Source organism: Herpailurus yagouaroundi, unplaced genomic scaffold, assembly GCF_014898765.1.
Source record: "Herpailurus yagouaroundi ecotype Mexico unplaced genomic scaffold, PumYag 141, whole genome shotgun sequence".
Lineage (NCBI taxonomy): Eukaryota > Metazoa > Chordata > Mammalia > Carnivora > Felidae > Herpailurus > Herpailurus yagouaroundi.
Window position 1 is genome coordinate 73,611,074 of NW_024412396.1, and position 25,450 is coordinate 73,636,523.

Genomic DNA, 25,450 nt, shown 5'->3' on the forward strand with positions numbered 1-25,450 from the left:
TAGATCATGACCTGAGCCGAAGTCAGACGTTTAACCGACTGAGCCACCCAGGCGCCCCACCTCTATGGTATTCTAAACATTGGTTGTAATTACAAAACGAATGCAGCGTCATAAAAATTTAAGTAATACAGAGAGGTACCGAGTAAGAATACTATACCAGGGGTTTTCTATCTAAATGGTATATGAAATACACCTAAGTTACAAAAACAAGATCACTCAATCGTCTTGTTGAGGAACTCATTTATTTCCTGTAGAATCCTCTCGGGTGCCAGATTCACAGTAGGCACGCGTTGAGCGTGTCTGGAGAGAGAGTGTCTGGAGAGGCCACCGGGACCTGCAGAGATGGTCCAACCTGGAGACCCTAGGGTCGCCGGGCGGCCACAGCACCGCACAGGGCACGCTCCCGGGGTGCAGCACGGGGCCTCCCGTGAAAGACCGTCCGCCGTGGCGGCCACAGAAGCGGCCAGGGGCCCGGAGCCTGGAGGCTCGGGCCAGGCCGTGTTGGCAGGTCACAGTGCTCGGTGCCCCGTTTCGAGCAGCATGCTTTCCAGAAGCAGCCTGCTGTCGGTCTCCACGTAGGGCTGGTGCAGCCACATTGACAAGTAGCTCAGGGTGAGGTCGCGGTCCGCGGCGTGTGCAAGCTCTTCGGTGATGGTGCGTTTCAGGAGAAGCTCCTTCCGGTACATGTCGGACAGCTTGCGGGAAACCTCGTCTGAAACGAACGTCTGTCTCCTTTAGAAGCAGAAACGCACGGCCGTGCTCCTGCCCGGGGTGGGGGAGGCACTGCTCTGGAAACCTCCTCCTCAAACGCCAGCCTCGGCAGGAGCCCCGAGATAAAGAAGGAACCTGTGGGTATTTATCACTCTGGCTCGTGCAGACTAGCAGGATCAGATAGCACAAGAAGGTTCATGAAATTAACAAGTATAACCTTTTCTGCTCAACTCTTCACTTCCTGCGAGGATTATGAACAGGAGGTTCACCTCAAACTGGTAATATTCCAGTAACACATCACAGGTCAATGGTTTTACCCTTTTCTTCCTCATTTGAAAGTGAGGTCTCAGATCGGCATCACATGGCTAGGCCCTTGTTTTGGACTAACAAAGCTAAAGGTAATCGTGATCTCATGGAACTTATTTAAGTAATGGATTCCATGCTCCCACTACTTTTCTTCCATGGGGCTGGCTGAACTGACCTCAATTTATCTTTTATTTTAATTTAAGTTTATTCATTTTTGAGAGAGAGAGAGAGAGAGACAGAGAGAGGGAGCACGCACAAGCATAGGAGGGGCAGTGAGGAAGGGAGGGAGGGAGGGAGAGAGAATCCTAAGCAGGCTCCATGCTGCCAGCACAGAGTCTGACACGGGGCTCAATGTGTCAAAGCATGAGATCATGACCTGAGCTGAAATCAATAGTTGGACGTTCAATTAACTGAGCTACCCAGGTGCCCCTCAACTTATGTTTTAACTTAAAACAAAACCCAAAAAGCTCTTTCCTTCTTCAAAAGGAAGAAAATTCTGCCTCTGCAGAGGAGGTGGAATTGATTCTACCCATTTTGTTGTTGTTGTTGTTGAGGTTATTTTTTTTATCAAGTAATCTCTAGGCCCAACATGGAACTTGATCTCACGACTCCAAGATCAAAGTGTCTCATGCTCTGACTGAGCCAGCTGAGACCCATTGGCTCTAAGGGGCTAATAAGGGTAACTGGCTTCATGTGTCTCTAATTATGTTTAACATTCTTTGCTGATTATTAGAGCCAAGAAGCCCATTTTAAGATGCCCCCAACCTCCTTCCCTTCCAAGGGATACCCTCAAATTGAATTTCAAAGCCTGTCAGCTTCTTCAAGTACCAGATGGAAATAACACAGATACTCTCAGGGTGCCTGGGTGGCTCAGTTGGTCGGGCGTCTGACTTCGGCCGAGGTCATGATCTCGCCAGTCCCGGGTTCTAGCCTCACGTCGGGTTCTGTGCTGACAGCTCGGAGCCTGGATCCTGCTTCGGATTCTGTGTCTCCCCCTCTCTGCCCGTTCCCCCGCTCACACTCTGTCTCTCTCAAAAATAAATGTTAAAAAAATAAATAACACAGATACTCTCCTAATTTCTATTCCTGAGAATCAACTCAGAAAGAACTACTTACAAAACTGGGCTGTGGGCCACGTGTGAAACAGGGGGGGGCGCTGCCTCTCGTGTCCATAATGGTAGTTTTCTAGTTCACAAATTCCCTTGGTAGTTGAAGACAGCTTTTCCATTTTCGTCTGTATTTTGGCCTGAAAAGATATTAATTGGGAATATGAGAACATTATTTGAAATCTACTCTAGTCTCCGATTCCATAACTATAAGATTTCCAAGCTAAGAAGTATAAGTCTGGTGAGACCCAAAGTCCAATAACTCAACACTGGAAACTCCACGTGCAGCAAATTTCCAGGGAGAGATATGGAGGTAGACAGTTGCTACGATTTCATTCAGTTGGACGACTTCAAAATAAACCCTGGGTTCCTGGTGCCGGAAAGAGACAGCTTGCTGTGTCCCACTTCACCGAGATTTCCGAAGGCACGAATGTTTTTGCACCAAAGACCTGGAGGAATCTCAAGTCAGGCTCTGCCTTTATGGGCTGAGAGGGCAAAAGGCAGTAAATGAGTTTATTTCTGACTTTTATTTATTTATTTTATTTAATTAATCAATTAATTTTTTTTAGGGGTCACTTTGAAATTTATTTTTTTAAGGTCACTTTTGTGATTTTTTTTAAATTTTATTTTTTATTTTTAAAAATTTACATCCCAATTAGTTAGCATCTAGTGCAACAATGATTTCAGGAGTAGATTCCTTAGTGCCCCTGACCCATTTAGCCCATCCCCCTCCCACAACCCTCCTGTAACCCTCAGTTTGTTCTCCATATTTATGAGTCTCTGATGTTTTGTCCCCCTCCCTGTTTTTATATTATTTTTGTTTCCCTTCCCTTATGTTGATCGGTTTTGTCTCTTAAAGTCCTCATATGAGTGAAGTCATACGATTTTTGTCTTTCTCTGACTGACTCATTTCACTTAGCATAATACCCTCCAGTTCCATCCACATAGTTGCAAATGGCAAGATTTCATTCTTTTTGATTGCTGAGTAGTACTCCACTGTGTGTGTGTGTGTGTGTGTGTGTGTGTGTGTGTGTGTGTGTACACCACATCTTCTTTATCCATTCATCCGTCAATGGACATTTGGGCTCTTTCCATACTTTGGCTATTGTCGATAGGGCTGCTATAAACATGGGGGTGCGTGTGTCCCTTTGAAACAGCACACCCGTATCCCGTGGATAAATGCCTAGTAGTGCCATTGCTGGGTCGTAGAGCAGTTCTATTTTTAGTTTTTTGAGGAACCTCCATACTGTTTTCCAGAGTGGCTGTACCAGCTTGCATTCCCATATTTCTGACTTTTATTAACTGCCTTTGAGTATACTGAAAGCTTGAGGCTGTTTCCTTGCTTATAAAATCATCACAGAGCTGCACGCTTCACACAGAAAGGAAATGGGGAGGACTTGACATTGATGGTGCCTCGGGGTGGGGTGGAGGGGCTCTGCGGGAAGCTCCCTCACCGCGTCATGTGCAGGGCAGTGGCCGAGGACACGGCCCGTCACCACTGCTCAGCTGAGCCAGCACAGAGCGCTCTGACGAGGTGCCTGCTTTCACGTGGCGGTTAGGAGGACTAAGTTAGTGTGTGTGAAGCACCTAGTTGGGGCTATAGAAGGGTCTGTTAGGTAAGGGGCGAAGTAACTAAGACTTCAGATTTAAGACCACATTTCTAATTCCTACGTACGCTTATCTTTATGTACGTGCGTAAATACGAACAGATACATAAATCATCAAAATCGTAATTCCTTGCACTTGGCCCTTCAGCTAGCTGCCCTCCAGTCACACCCGAAGTGATGTAGCAGTGCACCGAGCTCTGCTACCGTTAGTTTTTAAAGCACTGCATTCCTCTCCCCAATCTTTTGAGGTTCGATATTTCACCTGGCCCAACCCCAAGAGGTAGGACTCAGCACTTCTGCATTACAGAAGGGACAATTCTCAGGGTTGCTGAACTAGAGAAGGTCAAAGCCAGCACCTCAAGCCACGCCTCCTCCTCCCCCCACCCCACGTCTCCTGACATGGCATCCCGTGGTCTCTGTGTCCTTCAGCAGCTCCCTGTTGCCACCCAATTCAAAGAAAAGCTTATACATGATCAGGAGAGCGGGCGAGGACAATCCTGGGGGTCTGATGCTAGGTCGGCGGTGCCCACGCTCAGCTCGGTCACTGACAGAGTCAAGGGAGATGTGCAGTGGGCAGCCCTGAGCCTCCAGGGCATGAGTGGCGGCCCATTCCCCCCAGCTCCACCTCAGTCCACCTCCTCCCACAGACCAAACTCCAGAATGTTCATCCAGCTTAGGGCAAGGGGTGCCTCAAAGTCCCCCACCGAGGTCAGATTCCTTAAAGACACTTAAAAGCCGAGTCTGGGAAAGCATTCTAAAAAGCTGGAGGAGAACAGGAAAAATAACATTATCACCCTTATGACACCAGCTTTTTGCTTTTGGACATAGAATGAGAACTTATTTCCAAACCACTTCAAACTAGAATAAATTCACCGGAGCAGAGAATTTCAGTGCCTGACGCCAGCGCCCCGATCTTGGTTCCTCCAGTAGGAGGCACCAGGGCTCCTTGGAGAAATGGCTGATCCTGGGACTGAGGCAGGAAACACATGAGATGGGCCCAGAACATCCTGGAAGGCTGGAGAGTAAGGAAGTGTTCAAAAAGACCAAAACCGAAAACTCACAACGATGGAAGCATGTCAAAGGGACACAGGAGCCAAGTGAACCCCTGGTGGCCAAAGCAGGAACAACTCAAGGCACAAAGGAAAGCGGTGCTTCCGCGCTACAGCCCCAAGTGGAAAGCAAATGAACACGAGTCCACACTGCCAGAAACAAGTGACCCAGTAATTAGCAGGTGGGGGACAACAGACAACTCTCCAATGCCCACATAATCCATGCACATGGTCCACCCTTGAGGAGGTGAGGCAGAATTTCTCATTCCTCAAGCGTGGGCTGCAGTGACTTCCTTCTAGAGAGGACAGTGTGGAGGGCGGGGGGGGGGGGGGACTTAGTTTTACAGAGGAGAAACCTGACCACACCCCAGACAGCTGATCAAGGTCAACACCCATCGTGCTGCGTCATGGTCGCAGTCCATGCCCTTGACAGGATGCGATGAGAACAGAACCTCATCTCTGCGGTTTCCTCCAAAGAACCCACAACCCCGATCAAACCGTGAGAAAGACATCAGACGGATTCTAACTGAAGTCCAGCTGTAACACACCTGACCGGTACTCCTCAAAACTGTTAATGTTATAAAAAACAAGGGAAGGGGAGCCCGGCTGGCTCAATCTGTTGAGCATCTCACTCTTGATCTCAGCTCAGGTCACGATCTTACAATTCGTGAGTTTGGGCCCTGCATCGGGTTCTGGGCTGATGGTGCAGAGCCTGCTTGGGATTCTCTCTCTCTCCCTCTCTCTCTGCCCCTCCCCGGCTTGTGCTCTCTCTCTCTCTCTCTCTCTCTCAAAATAAATAAACTTAAAAAAACAATAAAAAACAGGGAAGTCTGTGAGACTGTCACAGCCAAGAGGAGTCTAAAGAGACATGATGACTCCATTTACTGTGGCGTCCGGGAAGGGCTCCCAGGATGGAAAGAGAACGTTAGGGAAAAAACAAAAGAAATGCGAATAGACTACAGCCTTCATTGACTAACAACGTTCAATCCTGGCTCATGAATTACGACGTAGGTAGCATACAAATGAAATTTGTGAAACGCAGGACAGTAATGTATGAAACAGGGTGCAGGCAGGGGATCGTTTATGGGAACTCTCCCTACTATCTGCTCAAGCTTTCTGTAAATCTGAAACTGTCCTGAAAGATAAAGTGTTAATAAAAAACATATAAAATCAATTCACTGTCTCAGGACCCTGTGGCTTGGGGAGACCATAGAGACCAGGGCCTACCTCTTCCCGAGGCCGCTCGCCCAGCTGTGGCATTCATGACCCTGCACTACGAGGCTGGTCTTCCCGTTCCGGTGACTGGCTTGGGCCAGGATGACCCTCCCCGTCACTCACACTTGCCTTCTATGGAAATAATCCTTCCTTTTTTAGGAAAAAGAAGGTAAGCCCCAGGCTCAAAGACTTTGAGGGGGAAGCCATATTCAGCTAATGTCTTTTTAACATGATTTTGATTGTATTACAAGCAAATGTTAAGTAACTAAAGAGCATGGGGTTGATACAAACTGTGTGGTAGACATGAGAATGGAGGACACGTGCGTTCGCGGATCTAGTTCCACCCCGGGGTTAATTCCTCCATGGCCCTCGTAATCATACAGCCTTTGAGGGGCTCATTTCCAGTGACGGGACACGGCACCCCCAGCTCTGGACAGGACCCGCCATATTGTTCTCTGGTGGGAGCCAAAGCTTCTGCCAATCCCAGCGGGGTCTCCCCGGTCCCCTTAGAGGCCTCAGGAAACCAGCGTACGGCTTCCTTCCCTTGGGGTGGCTTCTGGCTTTTGTGGCAGCTGTTTAGTCTACGGGTTCCTCCTTTTGTGGGTGAAAACTCCAATTCCTCCAATTCCTCCTGTCTGACGAGGCCCGCGCCGCTCAGATCCCCATCAGGACGCTCTGAACGCGCATCCATGGTCTCTCGGTCCACGTGGAAGGGTGGGCCCATCGTTTTCCTGGCTGTCACAGACACAGCCCAGCCTTCATCTGAAGATCTTGGGAACTTGGCTGACCACGCGCACGCGCTCACCTATAACCCAGTGGCTACTTTCACGCGGACCCGGGCCGCAGGTCCCGGGGACCAAGGGCAAGGCTCTCCACGTCTCATCTGCCGCTGCTCCGTCCATCGAGCCTGCTGGCTGGGTTTTCTGGACCTTACCTCTCCCTGCTAAGGTCTTCCCAGTCTCTCCTCAGTGCAGGTGAGTGGGGCTGAAGAAGGGGTCCCGGGGCACCAGCCTGCCCCTTAAGAATGCAGAGAACCAAGCGTGCCTGGGTGGCTCAGTCGGTTGAGCAGCCGACTTCGGCTCAGGTCACGATCTCGCGGTCCATGAGTTCGAGCCCCACGTCAGGCTCTGGGCTGATGGCTCGGAGCCTGGAGCCTGCTTCCGATTCTGTGTCTCCCTCTCTCTCTGACCCTCCCCCGTTCATGCTCTGTCTCTCTCTGTCTCAAAAATAAATAAACGTTAAAAAAAAAATTTTTTTAAACAAAATCCTTTCAGATTGTTTTACATTTTATAAAAGTCACATTAGTAAGTGTTGGAAGTGTTTCTCGTTCTAACATAGCTTTGAGATCCTGTGACACCTTCATACCAGGAGGGAACGAGGGACGAGGAGGCTATGGAGCGAGGTGGGGGTGCATCGAAACGACAGACCACGAGGCCATCGGGGCTGAAGTGCACCTAACCAAGCATTACGCGTCTAGCTCTTTGGCTGTTGAAATGATTTCAACACCAGAACTCAGCCACCCGGTTCCTTCTCTTTCAGGGACAATATGTGCGCCTGCTTTTTTGTTCCAGCAAAAATATTTGCCATGATCAAATGGGTTAATTTGGGAAAAAACAAACAAAATAAGTGGGCGGTTTTGCATAACTTACTACTTTTAGGGTTCGATGGCTCATTCTGCCTGTGTTAATTCCCCACTGGCCCCGGAGCCGCGTCGAGACCTCGTCTGCCAGAGACACAGCGCGGATACGATGAAGAAAGCAGATCTCACAGAGCCCGCAGCCCTTATCCTCCCGCCTTCCTGTGAGCGGGGGTCAACGCCAAGTCGCTGACGCCTGTCTGGTTATCTGCTTCTCACCACAGCACCACCCCCGGGCGAAGAGAAGGCACACAGGACAGTTACAAAAACCGAATCCTTTAGGAGACTGTTTGCTATGTAGCCCCATAAGCATCCTAAATATCCCGAAGACAGTACTGATTTCAATCACAAAGAAAAGACCACCTTGCCAAAGTGTCCTCAACTTATCATTATTTTCTCATTTCACTGCTTCTGAAACCGTAACGCATCTTGCAATTGATTTGATATTTGAGAGGATAGTGTTTCTTTCCTGAGAAATTCTTCTAAACTGATAGCTTTATAATAGTTGGAACCCTAAATCTGAACAAGCGGTATCTCAAGGAAAGACAATTATACCCCACATATTCCTGTTTAACAGGCAAGGAATCACGTTACGTGTCAGAAACACCTCCATCAAATAAGGTTCATACATAACGATTTTCTATGTTCATAGGTAAGTTCTAGTTACTCCAGTTCCAGTATGGAGATGGGAGCTGTGTACATTTGGGGGCAGGTACGGTGAGCACGGGAACTCAGTCATTAATTCATTAAACAGACATTAAAGAGCATTTCTCATGTGTTAAACTAGGGCTCACGGGCCAAATCCAGCCCACACCCTACTTTTGTACGGTCCAAGAGCTAAGAATGGGTTTTATGGTTTCAAACGGTTGAAATAAAATGTAAAAAGAATATTCTATGATACATGAAAAGGATATATTAAAGTTTCAGTGTCCATAAATAAAGTTTTATTGGAACACGGCCATGCTGACAGACTGCAACTACCTCCATTCTGACCTCAGTCTGTGCTTTCTGAACAATTACGTTCTTCTTTCCGGTTTATCTCCTAACTCAGGCAAAAGAGCCAGAGGACATCACACAGGGCTGAAAGAATGAAGGTCTAGGACAGCATCTTGGGGAGCGTCGAGATTTAGGGGGCAGGAAGTAGAAGACACCAATGGAGAAGGCGGAGGAGGAAAAAGCAAGCGTCTAGAGGAGAGCATCTCCCACAGCGTCCACACCTTCTGAGATACACCCCTGGGATTCGGGGACTGTGAGCACAGGTGCTCAGGGGTTCTGGATCTCACCAAAGCGTTGAAGGTGGTCTGCAGCTCCTCACACAGCATCTCTAGCTCCTTGCTATATTCCGGAAGCGTCCTTCCCGCCTTTTCCCCGCAAGCCGGGCTGCTGCTCTGTAGCTCTGTCTTGTCCTCACTCCTGGACAAGATGGAAAAGAGGGGGAACACGGTACTCTCTGAAAGGCACCTCATCTCATTACGGCAAACCCAAAAAGTGCTATATCCACGCAACTGTGTCAGGCATTTGGTAAGGTGTTATTTCGTGTCATTGTGACGTATGTTTACTTATCACTGTTGTCCACGAGGAACACGTCCACCAGTTTTGCACTGGAGTAAGTCGGCTGAATGCAGCCCCGTGGTACGCTTGGCCCAGGGGAGTCCGTGCTCGATGTACACGGACAAAAGAGACATGACCGTTTTCCCAGAGTTCGCTGTCTGGAAATCGTTTGGTAAACTGAATGCTGTGGCCTATGGGGCATGAAATTAGCTCGTGGGGTCACCACACTTCCAGGAAAAAACTAAACACGAAACTAGAAGAGACAATATCAGAGAGCGCCTTATGCAGGAAGGTGAACCGCTGGTTCTTGCTGAGTGGGCCTCGGCAGGAAGAGGGGGGAAGGCAGCGGAGGGCCAGGGCGCGTGACGTGCGCCGGGGACTGGCGAGAGCCGGGGGGACAGGCCGGGCCCAGAGACTCTCAACTCTGGTCCGTGGATGATGACAGACGAACAGAGAATCCGAACTCTGAGAAATAAAAAATATACATGTAGGAGAGAATAATGAAACTAATCTCCCAGTCAGAAGTGGTAACTGCCAGCGTTTTTTTTTTCACGACTCCTGTCTTTTTTAAAGGAATTACTAAGGGGGCGCCTGGGTGGCTCCGTCAGTTAAGTGTCCAACTTTTGATTTCGGCTCAGGTCATGATCTCATAGTTTGCGGGTTCGAGCCCCATGGCGGGCTCCATGCTGACAGCGTGGAGCCTGCTTGGGATTCTCTTTCTCCCTCTCTCTCTCTCTCTGCCCCACCCCAACTCTTTCTCAAAATAATAAACTTATGGAAAAGAAAAGAAAAAAACTGCTAAGGAAAAATACTCTCCTGTGTCTCCTCTACTCCCCATCCTCCAGCTGACTTCTCACACATGGTCGCCAAAGGTGGGGAGTGGGGTGCTCCACACCAGCGGGGCTCCCCACAATTTAACTCCATTTAGACACTACCTGGAGACAGCCTCCGACCCCCACAGGTCAACGCTCGGCCCCACAAGACTGTCCCTGCTCGACTTCAGACATCAACTACAAGTCCATGTTGTTTGTTACTTGTGCTTCTGACCAATGGGCTATAAGTGAGAGGTTCCCATGACCCGCCCCCTTGGATCTTTAGGATTTGCTGGAGCGGCTCACAGAACTCAGGAAAACGGTTTACTTACTAGGTTGCTGGGTTATTACAAAGGATATTGAAGGATATGAAGGAACAGCCCGATGAAGAGGTTTATGGGGTGAGGTCCAGAGGGTCCTGAGCACGAGGCTTCGGTCCCCGCGGAGCCTGGGGACCATCCTTCTGGCACGCGGAAGTGTTACTATTCACCAAACCAGAAGCTCTCCAAACCTCTGTCTTTTTGGGGTTTTATGGAAGCTTCGTTACGTGGGCACGATTGATTAAATCATCGGCCGTTGGCAACTGACTTAACCTCCAGTCCCTCTCCCCTCCCTGAGTGGAGCTGAAAAGTCATGCCCTCTAATCCCCTGGTTGGTTCCCAGGGGGCTTTCCGGAAGTCACCTCCCTAACATTAACTCAGGGGGTTTGGGAAGAACGCGTTAGGAATAACAGGACATTCCTTTCACCTGGATCATTCTGGAGGACAAAAGCTCTCACCCGTTAGGGAGTCAGCAGGGTTTTAGGAGCCACGTGCCAGGAACAGGGACGGAGACCGAACAGATATGTCTTACCATAAATCACATCACAGAAACAAAGTGCATTGTTATGAAGTCAAAGTTCTACTGATCTCCCACCCAACGCTCATTCATCTTAGAAGGTGTGAGCTTCATGACTGGGCCTGTGTCCTTCCAATCCGTTTTTATACTTTTATATACGGACATAACCATGAATAATATGTAGCATAATTTTGTACTTAACATGGACATATACAGTTTATACGTGCATATGTCATTTTGCTCCTTGCTCTTTTTCTTAAAATAATTTATTTATGCATGTTGATAAAGACTACATTTGCATCCCTAAGAGACTCCTGGGGGGCCGCCTGGGTGGCTCAGTCGGTTGAGCATCGACCTCACTTCACATCATGATCTCATGGTTCATGGGTTTGAGCCCCTCGTCAGCCTCTGTGCTGACAGCTCGGAGCCTGGAGCCTGCTTCGGATTCTGTGTCTCCCTCTCTCTCTGCCCCTTTCTAGTTCATGCTCTGTCTCTCAAAAATAAACAAACATAAAAAAAAAAAAAGAAAAAAAAAGACTCCTAGGGTGGGAGGCACCTCAGTGGCTCAGTTGACTAAGCATCCAACTCTTGATTTTGGCTCAGGTGATGATCTCATAGTTTGTCGGAACGAGTCCCATGTCAGGCTCTGTGCTGACAGTGCAGAGCCTGCTTGGGATTCTCTCTCTCTCTCTCTCTCTCTCTCTCTCTCTCTTCCCCTGCTCCTCCCCCAACTTGTGCGTGCATATGCTGTCTCTCAAAATAAAACAGACATAAAAAAAAAAAAAAAGAGTCCCAGGGTGAAGCACTTAGAGCATGAGGAGCTCTGGATGCACTTACCATAGACTGATTTTCAGGTTGGCAATATTATTTGCAGTAGCAAAACCTGTGTCATTGAGGTTTTCCCATTTCAGGATCAAGTTATGCCAATCAGCTGCATTGTCCTTAATTTTTCTTGCACTGACAGATAAGACAGGTTTTCTGGGCGTTATACTTCCAAGAGCATTTCCTGATGGGGAGTAAAAGGAACATAATTATCATGAAATTTGTGAAAAGAAATAAAATGAACCTCATTTAAAACGGGGTCGGGAGGCCCTGAAAGGTGAGCTGTCGTGCGTACATGACTAGCTGCAGGCCAGCCAGCAGGAAGAAGGAAGGTAAGAATTATTATGATGAGGGAGGGTATTTTCCGCATAGGAATCTCATTATCTGCTTTCGAGAGAAAGATCCCTCCCCATTCCAGCAACAGTGCCCCAACCACCACTTGCAGCCAATAAGAACCTCAAACACGTGTTTTTCTCCAAGGAACTTGTGTTCCACACTCCCCCACTTCCCCCTAAAACCTAATTAAAGCTGACCTTTCCGGGGCGCCTGGGGGGCTCATGCGGGTAAGCATCCGACTTCAGCTCAGGTCATGATCTCATGGCCTGAGGGTCTGAGTCCTGCGTGGGGTCTGTGCTGACAGCTCGGAGACTGGAGCCTGCTTCAGATTCTGTGTCTCCCTCTCTCTCTGCCCGTCCCCTCCTCATGCTCTGTCTCTCTCTCTCTCTCTCTCTCTCTCTCTCTCTCTCAAAAATAAACATCAAAAAAAAAAAAATTAAGGGGCACCTGGGTGGCTCAGTTGGTTAAGCATGAGACTTCCACACAGGTCACGATCTCACAGCTCGTGGGTTTGAGCCCTGCGTCCGGCTCTGGGCTGACAGCTTGGAGCCTGGATCCTGCTTCGAATTCTGTGTTTCCCTCTCTTTCTGCCCCTCCCCAACTCATGCTCCGTCTCTCTCAAAAATAAACATTAAAAAAAAATTTTTTAATGATTCAAAAAAATTAAAAAAAAAAAAGCAACCTGATCTCTTCCGACTTGCCCACTATTCACCATAGCTTGCTTGTCCTGAATTGCAATTCCTTTCCTTTCTTTCTTTTCTTTCTTTCTTTCTTTTTCTTTTTTTTTTTTTTTACAAAAAGTGATTCTTTGCTCTGTTTAAAATTAACATTGCTTTGTGGTTACAGTGGGGGCCAAAGGAGATGACCCCAGGGGACGATCACCCTCAGGCTGCAGGGAGGCATCTGCAGGGCGCCATTGTGCTAACCCCTTCAGAGTCTCTCAGATTTTGAGTCCCTCCCTTTGGTGGAGCATTCCACTTAATTCGGGATCTGTTTAAAGTACTCGCTCATTTTCCCAACCTCAGATTTTGAGTAATGGGATCTTGATTCTCTACATTCTCTCAGAAGGGTCCTCCCTGTGGGACCCCAGCTGATCTTATGTTTAAAGCTCTTCCCTCTTCGTGTGCTTATTCATTCATTTAATTTAATTTAATTTAATTTATTTTTTTTTAGTGTTTATTTTAATTTTTGAGAGAGAGAGCATGAGCAGGGGAGGGGCAAAGAGAGAGGGAGACACAGAATCCAAAGCAGGTTCCGGGCTCTGAGCTGTCAGCATAGAGCCCAACGTGGGGCTAGAACTCACGAACTGCGAGATCAGGACCTGAGCTAAAGTCAGATGCTTAACTGACTGGGACACCCAGGCACCCCTTATTTATTCTCAAATATATTAACAGTGTTATATTAGTCGGAGGTGTACAAGATAATGACTGAACAATTCCACACATCACTCGGTGCTCATCACGCTGGGTACTATTTTTTTTTTAAGTAGGCTTCACGCCCAGCATGAGGCCCAATGCGGGGCTTGAGCTCATAACCCTGAGATCAAGACCTGAGCTGAGATCAAGAGTCAGGCACTTAACCAGATGAGCCACCCAGGCGCCCCATGAGAAGTTAACACTTCATTGGCCATGATGGCGACCTCTTGATCTCCCCAACTTTTCTCAGAACCTAATTAGAAAGCTCTCAGTCTAAGATTAAGCAGCCTACGAGGGATGCCTATTTTAATGAGTACCTGAAGGCTTATAAACATATTCAGGACTCTCAAGTCGCCTCTTTATAAAATACCAATCCCAAATTAACCAAGTGGAACAAACAATTGAAAGAAGGCAAAAGTCTTCTGAGGCCTCTTAGTCTCAGAGCACATGATGGCCATCTTACGTACGCAAAGCCAACAGCCACCTTCCTCTTTCCCTCCAACGTGGCCCCCCCTCCTTTATACCCTCCACTTCCTCATTCAGTCCTCTGTCTGAACCTCCTCCCTTTCTCTCTGGACCTCTCCCCATTTCTTCCTCTCCCAAACTTACCAAAATCTGCCCATGAAAGTCAGACCCTCTGAGGATCCAAATGCTAAACTCCCAATTTCTCATGTTCCCTGGACAAAAGCTGAATTACGACCCATAGTCAAAGACTTTCTTGGGCGCCTGGTGGCTCAGTTGGTTGAGCATCCAACTCTTGATTTCAGCTCAGGTCACAATCCCAGGGTCGTGGGATCGAGCCCCACATTGGGCCCACTGCTGAGCGTGGAGCCTGCTTAAGATTCTCTCTCTCTCCCCCTCTGCTGCTCTCCCCTGCTCGTGTTCCCTCTCTCTCTTCTCTCTCTAAGAAAAAATAAAAAAGATTTTCTCAACGTGAGATTTGGGAATCTCAGATTTGCCGACAATCCTCACAGATCCTCATAGATTTGCTGAGTTATTTAATACGGTTATTCAAAGTTATCAACCCAGTTTCTCAGATTCGTATCAACTATTTCACACACTTATTGAGGGCCAGTCCGAGCCCTGGATGAACACTGCTGATTGGGATAATCCTGATGAATGAGGATTACCTCCAATCTGACTTCAGTCTTTTACTTCCTAAATGATTAAATTCTTTCCAGTTTATCTCTTAACTCAGGCAAAAGAGCCAGCTGACAAAGTACCCGGCGATGGGAACCAGAACTTGCCCCTCAAGCAATGAGGATTGCCCCAAGCCAGCAAGACCCCTCATGACTGACCCCACGACAATGACGGACCTGACCTTCACTGCCCACCTGCTCACACCCACCGACCCCTGCCCCACACTTTCCTTATATAAACCTGCAAGTATTTTCAGCACTTGGGAGACAGTCTTTGAGACATTAGACTGCTGTCTTCCTGGCATTGGCTTTGCCGAGAAATACACTCCTGTCTTGTGTCCTCACCACTCCTTTCTGGGGTCTTTGGATTTTGTCAGCAGGGAGTGGTCGAATCCCTCAGGGAGCGGTCAAGCCCTGGAGGCAGGTGTTCGTGCACCTCTGTGCCCCAGCTACACAGAGAGAGTCTAGAAGCACAGATGGGGTACTATCCCTGGCCTTGCTATATGATTGAGCTCCTGCGGTTGCTAAATGACTTTCCGAGTTAATTCCTAGGACTTTCCCCCAAACTGCTGAATACGGTAAGATTCAGGCTTATATCCAAAAGCCCAATGAACCTGTCTATGGAGGATTATAATAGCTGGCTCCAAATTGTTTTTAAAGAAAATTCTGGTCTTCCTTTAAACATTGAATCCACTTGGGCAGTTTTTAACTCTGTGTTCATTAATGGGCCGAGCTGGGATCTTCCCTTTCTAGTTAAGAGGGCCGGGACGGAATGGGAAGCTTGTCCACTGCAGGCCCAGTTAATGTAGCGAGCCGGCTCGCCTGCACCCTGGGTGATTCAACGAAAAGGAAGAACCGTGTGGTCCATAATTTTCAACTCCGACAAATGGAGGCCCCTAAGCAAAACCAAAAGCGTCCCGATCTTTACTGATATTGTAAAAGGCCAGGCCATTGGAAAAAGACCGCTGGACACTTAAGAGCTCCAGCTGCCTTCCACCCTCTGACCAGCCTTACCAGATCCTTGGGAATGAAGGTCTCTCTGCCCTTACGGACATGAGAGCTACACTCCGTGCTCAACCCCGCTACTGGCAAGCAGCCCCCGCCTCGGAGTGCTAACACCCTTCAAGTGGGAGGGGAGGGTCTCTAGTAAACCTCGAAAGGGTCCCGTCTCTGAACCTGGTCTCTCTTGCCCAGGCCCTCTAAGAGATGCCCACCTTTTCTTCTTAGTTCCTCGGCCTCTGTACACTCACCAGGCCCAAATTTTGTAGAGAAGTACGCTGGGATTTCTTTCTCCCAGAAGGGGGAAGTAATTCTAGAATCCGACAGCGGCAACCAAAATAGCCAACCTGGTGAATCCCGTGACCCTTCAACATCTTTTATTTGCTCAGTTGCCGACCGCACTGGAGCCGATTCCGAGGACACCAACCGTATGATCCTCCTGGACCAACTACTGCCCTCCGTATGGGCAAAATCCTCCACTGCTCCCGGCAGGATCCACAGCACGCCTCCCATTAAGATCCCAACAGACCCCTCAGAGCCTCTCTCCGGAATTGACGGAAGTGCTGTAAACAAAGACACTCTGAGGGCACTTAGATGCTAACGGAACATCAGGAGGCTCGGGGTCTCATCCCCTGTGGTAGGGCCAGCGACACCCCTATTTTACCCGTAAGAAGACCCAGTGGCTGAGGAGGGAGGTCTGTCCAAGAACCCCAAGCCATAAATAACACTGACCTCCCTCACCACCCTCTTGTCCTAATCCCCACACTCTTATTAGCCTCTATCCCTACCGAAAGCAAATTTTTCATGGCGACCAGTTTACAGAGCACCTTCTTCAGCATGTCTGTGGATAAGGCCAATCTCTCTGCTTCGCCTGGGTGGGACAGCAGGACACCAGGACAGTCACGACCCAGGGTTCTTCACGAACCCTGAGAGCTGCCTTAGATGACACGAGGTGTTCTGGAGGCGCCGTCTTGTGACAATATCTACGGGACGTGCTTCCTCCGCCTTTTCCCAAGCCTCCCCACAGGAGGACAGCATCCACCTGTTGAAACCTTTAGCCTTAAAAGAACATGCAGTCTTAAAGGGAAAATTGCAGTTAGTTCAAACCCAGGTTCAATATTTAGGCACCTGAAGTTGAAACAAGGTCCACATTTGGATCTAGGTAGCCTTCACTGCATTCTGAGCTTCCCCAAACCTAAAACTAAGCGTGTTAATGGGGTTTTCTCAGGTTGGCTGGCTATTATTAGAACTGGATCCCTGACCCCATTATTTGGGAAGGTGAGGAACGTTGGCTTTTTTAAATGTTATTTATTTTTGAGAAAAAGAGAGAGAGAGAGAGAGAGAGAGACACAGAAAGAGAAAGAATGCAAGTAGGGAAGGGTCAGAGAGAGACGGAGACACAGAATCCGAAGCAGGCTCCAGGCTCTGAGCTGGCAGCACAGAGCCCAAAGTGGGGCTCAAACTCACGAACTGTGAGATCATGACCTGAGCTGAAGTCTGACGCTTAACTGACTGAGCCACCCAGGCACCCCAGGATGACTTAGCTTTTAATACCTTAAAAGAAACCCCAATAAACATCCTGCTCTTGGACATCCCAATTATCCACTTCCCTTTTTTCCATTTATATATGAAAAGGAAGGGAATTCCCTTGGGGGACTCACCCCCAACACGGGGACCACCATCGACTCCACAGGGCATTCCGGCCAACAGGCCATGTGGCACCAGGCTCTGCCCCTTGCCACAGAGCCATTCCTATCACCACCCTTTTGGCTCAGGCCAGTGAGGAGACAGTCCCGGGACCCCTGTTGCCATCCCTGTGCAAACTAGAGTTTGGGCCGAACAGCAGTCCAGTCCTGCCAGAGACTCTTAAAATTCCCATTACTGACTGCTGTGTGTGCAGCCATTGCTGCGCTGATAAAATGACCTCTGTAAATCAATACTATGGGCAAGGTAATAAGGCCATAAAGCACCTGCTCTGCTCGTCCCACCTGCACCAAATTGCAATGCTGAACAACCTGTCCACACCGCCCCTGGGCATTTTAATTGCCCAATGGACCATCCAAGGTTTGGCAAGTGGATTTTATTCAGCTTCCCCTCCCACCCCCCGCCTCAAGGATACAAATGTTTTAGCCACGAGTTGTATGTTTTCTTACTGGACTGAGGTTTTTCCTTGTAGGCAGCATACTGCCTCTTCTGCAGTTAAAATTCTTTTTTTAAAAAAAATTTATTTATTTAGAGAGAGAGCACAGGCGGGAAAGGAGCAGAGAGAGACGGAGACACAGAATCCGAACCAGGCTCCAGGCTCCAAGATGTCAGCACGGAGCCCGACGCGGGGCTCGAACCCATGAGCCATGGGATCATGACCTGAGCCGAAGTCAGATGCTTAACTGACTGAGCCACCCAGGCACCCCAGCAGCTAAAATTCTATAAGAAAAGATCATCCTTACCTGGAGACCCACCCTTGAACTTCATAGTGACTAAGGATCTCATTTCACTGGTCGGGTGATGCGACCAGTCTGTGCTATTCGGCTGGTTTTACAACACTTTCACTATGCTTACCACTCTCAATCCACAGGGCTAGTTGAACTGGCATCATAAACATGTAATTGGCAAAATCTGTACAGGCCCTCTAACCACGTTGGCCAAAGGCACTGCCAATAGTCATTTTATTTTATTTTAATTTTTTAAAATTTATTTATTTATTTTTGAAAGAGAGAGTGTGTGTTCAAGAGTAGGGTAGGGGCAGAGGAAGAGAGAGAGAGAATCTTAAGCAGGCTCTAAGCTCAGCACAGAGCCCGACTTGGGGCTGGATCCCACAACCCTGGGATCATGACCTGAGCTGAAATCAAGAATTGGATGTTTAGGGGTGCCTGAGTGGCTCAGTTGGTTGGGTACCCTGACTTTGGCTCAGGTCATGATCTCACAGTTGGTGGGTTCGGGCCCCACATCAGGCTCTATACTGACAGCTCAGAGCCTGAAGCCTGTTTCAGATTTCTGTGTCTCCCTCTCTCTGCCCCTCCTCCATTTGCACTCTTTCTGTCTCAAAAATAAATATTAAAAAATAAATTAAAGGGGCACCTGGGTGGCTCAGTCGGTTAGGCATCCGACTTGGGCTTAGGTCATGATCTCACGGTTTGTGAGTTTGAGCCCCGCATTGGGCTCTGTGCTGACAGCTCAGAGCCTGGAACCTGCTTCAGACTCTGTGTCTTCCCCTCTATCTGCCCCTTGCATGCTCATGCTCTCTCTTTGTCTCTCAATGATAAATAAACATTAAAAAAATTTTTTTTAATAAATTAAAAAAAAAAAAGACAATTTAAAAAAAAGGAGTTGGATGTTTAACTGACGGAAACATCCAGGCATCTAAGAAAACCTGATTCTCGATAAGTGATGCTACTGAACAAAGATCTTGATCAAAAGGTGGAAGTGTGAAAATAAAGGAAACCTCATTTAGTGATAAGATTCTTTTTTTGAAAGTAAGGTCTACACCCAATGTGGGGGGTTTGAACCCATGACCCCTAGATCAAGAGACATATGCTCTACTGACTGAGCTACCCAGATGCCCTAGGAAACCTCATTTAAAATGGGGTCAGGAAGCCCTGGAGAGGGGGCACCACTTGCTGCAGCCTGCACAACCAGGAGGAACAAGGAAGATAAGAATGATCTCAACAAGGGAGGGCATATTTCACATAGGAAATTTGTCTCCTGCTTTTAAGAAAAGGAAGGAAGATCCCTCCCTGCCCCAGCAATAATGCACTAACCACTGCCTGTAGCCAAGAGCGAAACCACGGTGCAGAAACGACCACAACTGCCAACTCTTGTTGTCCTATAAACTTTGGTTTACAACAACTCTCCTCAATTTCCTCCTAAAACCTAATGAAAGCTGACCTTCCCTTTGTCTCTTTGAACTTGCCTATAGTTCACCATAGCTGGCCTGTCCCAAACTGTAATTCCTTTGCTATGGCTGACTAAATTCTTTTTTTTTTTTAACTTAAATAAAATTGCTCTTTGCTTTGTTTAAAGGGAACACATTTATGGTCTTAGTTGAAGGGCAAATTTATATCTATATTTTCTCCCATCAGAAATAGTTAGATGAGGGGCACCTGGGTGGCTCAATTGGTTAAGTAGCCGACTTTGACTCAGTTTGTGGGTTTGGGCATCAGGCTCTGTGTTGACAGCTCAGAGCCTGGAGCCTGCTTCGGGATTCTGTATCTCCCTCTCTCTCTGCTCTCCCCCTCCACTCCTGCTCTGTCTCTCTCTCTCAAAAGTAAATAAACATTAAAAAAAAAAAGAAAAAAAGAAAGAAATAGCCAGATGGAAGAGATGAATAGGGCAAGGTATGTGGAAAGTTTCCATGCTCTCCAAGCACAGTACTCACCATGTTCACCAACCTGGAGTTGCCCCCAATCCCATCCTTTTGGGCTGTTATGGAGGCTTCATTACATAGGCATGGCTGATTAAATCATTGGGTGTTGACCCTCTTCCCTACGGGGTGGGCAGGGGAGAGAGAGGGGCCTGAAAGTTCCAACCTTTTAATCACAAGACCAGTTCACAGGGGTGGGCTGGGGCAAGCAGCCCCCAACCAAAGGTCACCTAGGAGCTTTCCAAAAGTCATGGCATTAACATGACAAAAGACATCACTCTCACACTTTCGGTGATGCCAAGGGTTTTAGCTCTGTGCCAAGAACAGGACAAAGACCAAATATTTACTTATTATAAACCACAATAGCACAGCCTGTTACGCAAGTCCTGTCTACCACTTCTCCAGCTTCTTCCTGCTTGCTCTCTATGCCTCAGTGCTAGCTCTGTACAAGTTCTGACGTTGACCTAGAATATTTTTCCTGTCTGTGTGTGTCCCCATACCCTTGGCTTAGTATCCCGAAGGCTCTGCTTACTTAATTTTCTTTCTTTCTTTCTTCTTCTTCTTCTTCTTTTTTTTTTTTTTTTTTTTTTTTGAGAGAGAGGGAGAGAGAGAATCTTAAGCAGGCTCCATGCCCAGTGTGGAGCCCAATGTGGGGTTTGATCTCACAAACTGTGAGATCATAACCTGCGCCGGGATCAAGAGTTGGACACTGAACCGACTGAGCCACCCGGACGCCCCAATCCTCTGCTTATTTAAATATCATACTGGTTTTTCTTTTATTCTTTACTTATATGACTAACCAACATTAGTGAGTACCAACAATATGCCAAACATGGGGGATGAAGTGACTGAATGAGACCTACCAGGACTATTTTCATGGAACTTACTTTCCAAGCAGGAAGTGGGTAATAGACAACTAGATGACCATGATCAATTTAGACCATGGTGAGTGTCATATGGAAAAGAAAATGGGGAATTGGTGGTGTTTGGGTGGCTCAGTCAGTTAAGCAACTGCCTCTTGATCTTGGCTCCTGATCTCACAGTTTGTGAGTCTGAGCCCCACATCGGCCACACTGACGGCACGGATCCTGCTTGGGATCCTGTCTCTCTTCTCTCTGCCCCTTCCCTGCTTATTCTCTCTCACTCTCTCAAAATAAATAAATAAACTTAAAAAAAAAAAAAGGAAAAGAAAATGGGGTCTTGTGTTAGGGTGAGCCCTTGAAGAGGTGTCATTTAGGCTGGGATCTGAATGATGAGAGGTCAATAGCAAGGGTCCTATGTGAGAATGAGCCTGGTGAGTCTGAAAAATTGAGAAAGAGCAGTGTGGCTATGATGAGAAATGGAAGCAGAAAAATGTTCACCTTTAGCCCAGAAGGCTAACCAGCAAGGATAGTTCATCAAGGATCCAATATGTGCTGGCTGCTACCTTCTTAAAGCATCTCATGACTGCCTGTAAATCTCACCGACAGTATCAAACTGAGTAAGAAACGCCAGAGAAATCTTGTGAAAGCAGTTTTATGAGTAGAAATTCAAAGAAACACTTATGACAAAACACTCCCTCCATGTCTCCTCCCCCTTGACCAACTACCAGCTTCATACAGCAAAAAGCGCAGCCCTTTCTGCCCCGGGGTCCTGACCCCATGTTACTTACATAAGCTTACAATTGCACCATACAACATCTCAAGATTCTTTCTTGACTATTGTACTTGATCACCCCACATCACCTAGAATGGAATGGCGTGGGGGGGCTGGTAGGTGAGGGGGCAGTCAAGCAACTGGAACCTTACAGACCAAGATAGAGTTTAGATGTATTCCAAGGCAGTGGAAAGTAAACAATAAACTTGGAGTAGGAAAGTGACATGATCTGATTTAGGCTTCCAGAAAGTCCCTCCTTCCACAAAGAAATCTTCCTGGATCCCCCAGGTTGGGTTGCCTCCAGGAGTCATTGCACTAGATGTCTGAAAACAACCTATTCTTCGTTATCACCGGCACTCACTAGTGTGGTATATTTGCTTGTGTGATATCTATGTTCCCTGCTAGACTGTAAGCACACTGGATAGTGACTGCATCTTGTTCCCTCTCAGAACCCTGGCACATAGTAGGTGCTGAATAGCCTGTGTTAAATGGGGAAATAGTTTTTACCACCTGTACTATAAACTACTAAGGGTTACTCTTCTCCAGTAGGGACCCTTTGAGGGTGAGGACATCTGATTCATTCTCTGCTCCACACCAGCACAGATTTAGGAACCTAAGCCAAAGTTCTAACTTCAAGAAACTCAGGCTAGTAGGTAAAGAGACCAGTAATCAGAGTCACAGCACAGAGCAGAGTGAGATAAAGCACAGTGGCTGCCTCACTTATCCCTCCAGGGCCTCAGCTCCCAATCTGTTCACATTACTACATGGGATCGCTGTAAGGCTCAAATGAGCTGACCCCCATAAAGCACTAAGGACACGACTTGGCACATGGTGAGCACTCGCTGAATGACAGCCTTTATTATGAGCAAAAAAGCTCTGTGACCGGTAATCCTGAGGGGAATTCAGGGGAAGGGTTTGGGAGCAGCTGGGCATGCAAGGCTTGACACCCAATGTGCTCCGCTAATTCTAGTTTGTAATGAGAATCACAATTTGGTATCTGGATCAGCCGACACTCCTTTGCATACATCAAGTAGTTCCACGCGTGACAAAACTGAGGCTCAGCAAAACTGACGGGCTCCCGGGCCGACCGCGGAGCCTGCGCGGGGCCAGCGGGCTGGGCTGGGCTGGGCCAAGGCAGGGACCCCCATTCAGGCCGGGAAGCTCCCAGCCTCCGGCCCAGGCCGCGGGCCAAGCCGTGACTCTCACACCCTCCCTGCCCCGGGGAGCTGGCCCGTCGCACGCACCTGCCATGCGTCCGCAGATATCCCGGGAAGGAGCCCGAAGCCCCGCCCACGCCCGCCGGAAGCGCGCCGACGTCTCTTCCGCCGCGCTCAGCTAGCTGGCCTGCTGCCACTTGTGGCTCCGCCGCTCAGCTTCCGGCTGTCGCTCGGCAGTGTCGGCCCGGTTGCCCAGGGAACGGGCTCCCGGCAGCCCCCGCGGCCCGGAGTCCGTCCCCGCCTCCTCCGGCCGAGCCGGACCGACGAGTCCGGAGGGGCCGTCGCGGGAGGTGAGTCCGGCGACGCCGCCGTGGGCCCCACTGCCCCCGCCTCCCGGCCCGCGCCCCTTCCTCGGCCTCCCCGCCGCCGTTCACACCTCCCCCAGGCCTCCCTTCGCTCGCCTCGGCGCCTCAGGGTCGCATTGCCCATCTCGCCCCCGTTCCCGGCCCCCGCGTCGCCCCGGCGGGTGGCCGAGCTCGAATGCCACAACACGAGAGGCGCCAGGCTGGTCTGGCAGAAGCCAGCGGTCCCCGGAGGGGAGCGGTGGTTGCCCACACGTCCTCGGCCCCGCTGGCCGGCCGGCCCCATCCCCGGGCCCTCGCTCCTCCCACTCCGCGCCTTCCCTCCCTCTGCCGCACCCTCGTCCCTCGTCCCTCGTCCCTCTGCCTGCCGGCCCGCGGCTCCCAGCGCCGCTCTCTCGTGATTGACGTTGCGTTCTGTCCCCCGACCCTGTCAGTCCGGTGCCTTCCTCCGCGCGCCAGCACTGCCGGCACAGACCTTGGCACACACCTACTAGGTGCTCAGTAGGTGTTCCTTAAATGGGTAAATGAAGGACTCCTCCCTCAGTCCTGTTTGAAGGTCTGGTAGGCAGAATAGGTCCTGCGACGTAAAGAATGGGGTACCGTGGAGTGAGACCCGGGTTCGGGTCACAGCACTGCCCCTTCCTAGCTGTGTGCTCGGGGCAAGTGCTCATCACTTGCTGCAGTTTCATCATCTGTAAAACGGAGATGATGATAGTTTCTACCTCTGTCTTGGTGGGAGGATCCAGCGGGTCCGTGCGGGTAAAGCGCTAAGCACCGAGCCTGGCTGGCACCTGATACATTTCAGTAAAGGGTAGCCCCTGCTGAGTTACCCACATGCTGTCCTCCCGTTTCTCTTCCCTGCCCTTTCTTCTTCCTCACTTTCCCGCTGAGATTCAGGAATTTTATCCCGTTCCTTCTATTCCGTCTGTTGGCAGAATGTGGGTTCCCAGCCTGGGTGCACATTTGCCTTACCTGCTGGGGGGATGAGTTGCACTTGGGGTTGGCTCCCTTCCTGTAAACCCACTGGGAGCAGAATCTGGGAGGAAAGCCCCTGTATTCTGTGTCGTCACCAGTGTCTCCCGGTCTCCTAAGCTGCAAGGCTGTTTTTACTTTCTTACACCCAGCAGAATGCACCTCGATAAGCCTCTGACCTTGTGGGTTTTTTTTTTTTTTTTTTTTTTTTTTGGATAACCCAACTTACATCCCCTGTTGGTTCATTCAGCAGGTATTATTTGAGTCCCTTGGATGCCTGCCACATACCAGGCTCTAGGGATGCTGTGGTTCTAGTCCCTCCCTCAGGGAGCCTTCTAGTTGGAGAACCAGCAGGTGCGGGTATAGGGACTGCTTTACCCGAGACCGTGGTGGGGAAGTTGGGATAAGGATAGTCCTCTTGGAGGAGTGACTAGCCAGTAGCTTTTGTTGGGTTTAAGTTATTTTGTAGCCACATCGTCATTTTCGATAGAAGATTGTCTTCTTCTGGATCTGCTTTCCATTTTAGAAAGGTAACACTTCAGGTTTGAGGAAGGTTATTTTATATTAGCTTCCGTGTAGTTTGGACGGAACGGCTACTGGAACTTCGTGGGGGAAAAAGGAAGGTAGCAGGAGTCAGGAGGAGCAGTCGATTGAACTTGGAAAAGTGAAGGGCCGATCAGGTAACAGTTACACACATAAGGAAAACGAGCTTTGGTGTCAATCCTGGAGAGATTTCTAGATACCCTGAAGCACAGGGAGCTTGGTAGAATCAGGAGGGAAGAGTTCCCAGCTCTGCTGAGGTAGACGTGAGCTGTTGTTCGAAGTGTGTAGTCAGGTTCACTAAGACCTGGACTTCAGAGACCAACGAGTTTTTGCATGATGGTGGGTGTAGCTGAGGTAGAATGGTCTTATGTTTTGGAATATCATGCTTAGGGGATCCTGGCTTCGGGCTCTGAGAGCTTAGTTTACAAATAGGTGTCGAGTGCTGATTGTGCCATGCGCCAGTGGTCTTTCGAAGCACCACAGGGTGTGTAGACTAGAAGGATGTGGCTGAAGAAAGAATCCAGGAAAGAAGCTAGACAACTAAAGATGAGGTGCCGTGTGATGACGAGGTGCTCAGTGTTCTCCGAAAGCAGAGAAAGACCAACTGTTAGAGAGAGGCTGTGAAGGTTTCCCAGGGGAGAACGAGTTCTTACAGGGGGGGTGGGGGGGGTGGGGCGGGAAGGGAGGAAGAGGCCTTTGCAAAGACGAACAGGTCCTGGTGTGTTCAGGGCCTGTGCTGGGAAGCTCATTGCAGCTGCGGGGTAGAGTGTGTGGAAGGAAGGGAAGCCTGGCACCAGGCTAGATACACATCTTTTTTTTTTTTTTTTTTTTTAATTTTTTTTTTTTATTTTTGAGACAGAGAGAGACAGAGCATGAACGG

The 25,450-nt window shown here is 48.9% G+C and overlaps 2 protein-coding genes across 7 annotated transcripts in view; one reads left to right on the forward strand and one right to left on the reverse strand.

Annotated features, from left to right (window-relative positions):
* Window positions 1-223: 223 nt before the first annotated feature.
* CINP (cyclin dependent kinase 2 interacting protein) lies at window positions 224-22,889 on the reverse strand. Of its 2 annotated transcripts, none has more exons than XM_040478296.1 (5): window positions 22,781-22,889; window positions 11,668-11,836; window positions 8,914-9,043; window positions 2,134-2,263; window positions 224-712 (listed from the first exon to the last, which is right to left on the reverse strand). In XM_040478296.1, exons 1-5 carry the CDS (start codon window positions 22,785-22,787, stop codon window positions 510-512), a joined length of 639 nt encoding a protein of 212 aa, XP_040334230.1. In that variant the 5' UTR covers window positions 22,788-22,889; the 3' UTR covers window positions 224-509. The 2 variants fall into 2 exon arrangements, with proteins under 2 accessions (XP_040334230.1, XP_040334229.1); XM_040478295.1 differs by lacking the exon at window positions 22,781-22,889 and adding an exon at window positions 19,930-19,966.
* Window positions 22,890-22,924: 35 nt separating this feature from the next.
* Window positions 22,925-25,450, forward strand: part of TECPR2 (tectonin beta-propeller repeat containing 2) — a 106,358-nt gene continuing 103,832 nt past the window's right edge. For 2 of the 5 annotated variants that reach the window (XM_040478292.1, XM_040478293.1), the window contains exon 1: window positions 22,926-23,043. The gene's annotated coding sequence lies outside the window, so the exon portion shown is untranslated. Of the gene's footprint in view, window positions 23,044-25,450 lie in introns of all 5 variants that reach the window. The other 3 variants (XM_040478291.1, XM_040478289.1, XM_040478290.1) reach the window with 3 other exon arrangements.

What these genes read in the sequence shown, in the direction of transcription:
- CINP (XM_040478295.1), bottom strand. Translation starts at nt 19,951, where the DNA reads ATGGGATTGGGGGCAACTCCAG. An exon ending in AGACCACCTTCAACGCTTTG is followed by an intron (nt 2,264 to 8,913) that starts GTGAGATCCAGA and finishes ATATCTTTTCAG; the next exon opens with GCCAAAATACAGACGAAAAT. An exon ending in GTGGCCCACAGCCCAGTTTT is followed by an intron (nt 713 to 2,133) that starts GTAAGTAGTTCT and finishes CGTTCGTTTCAG; the next exon opens with ACGAGGTTTCCCGCAAGCTG.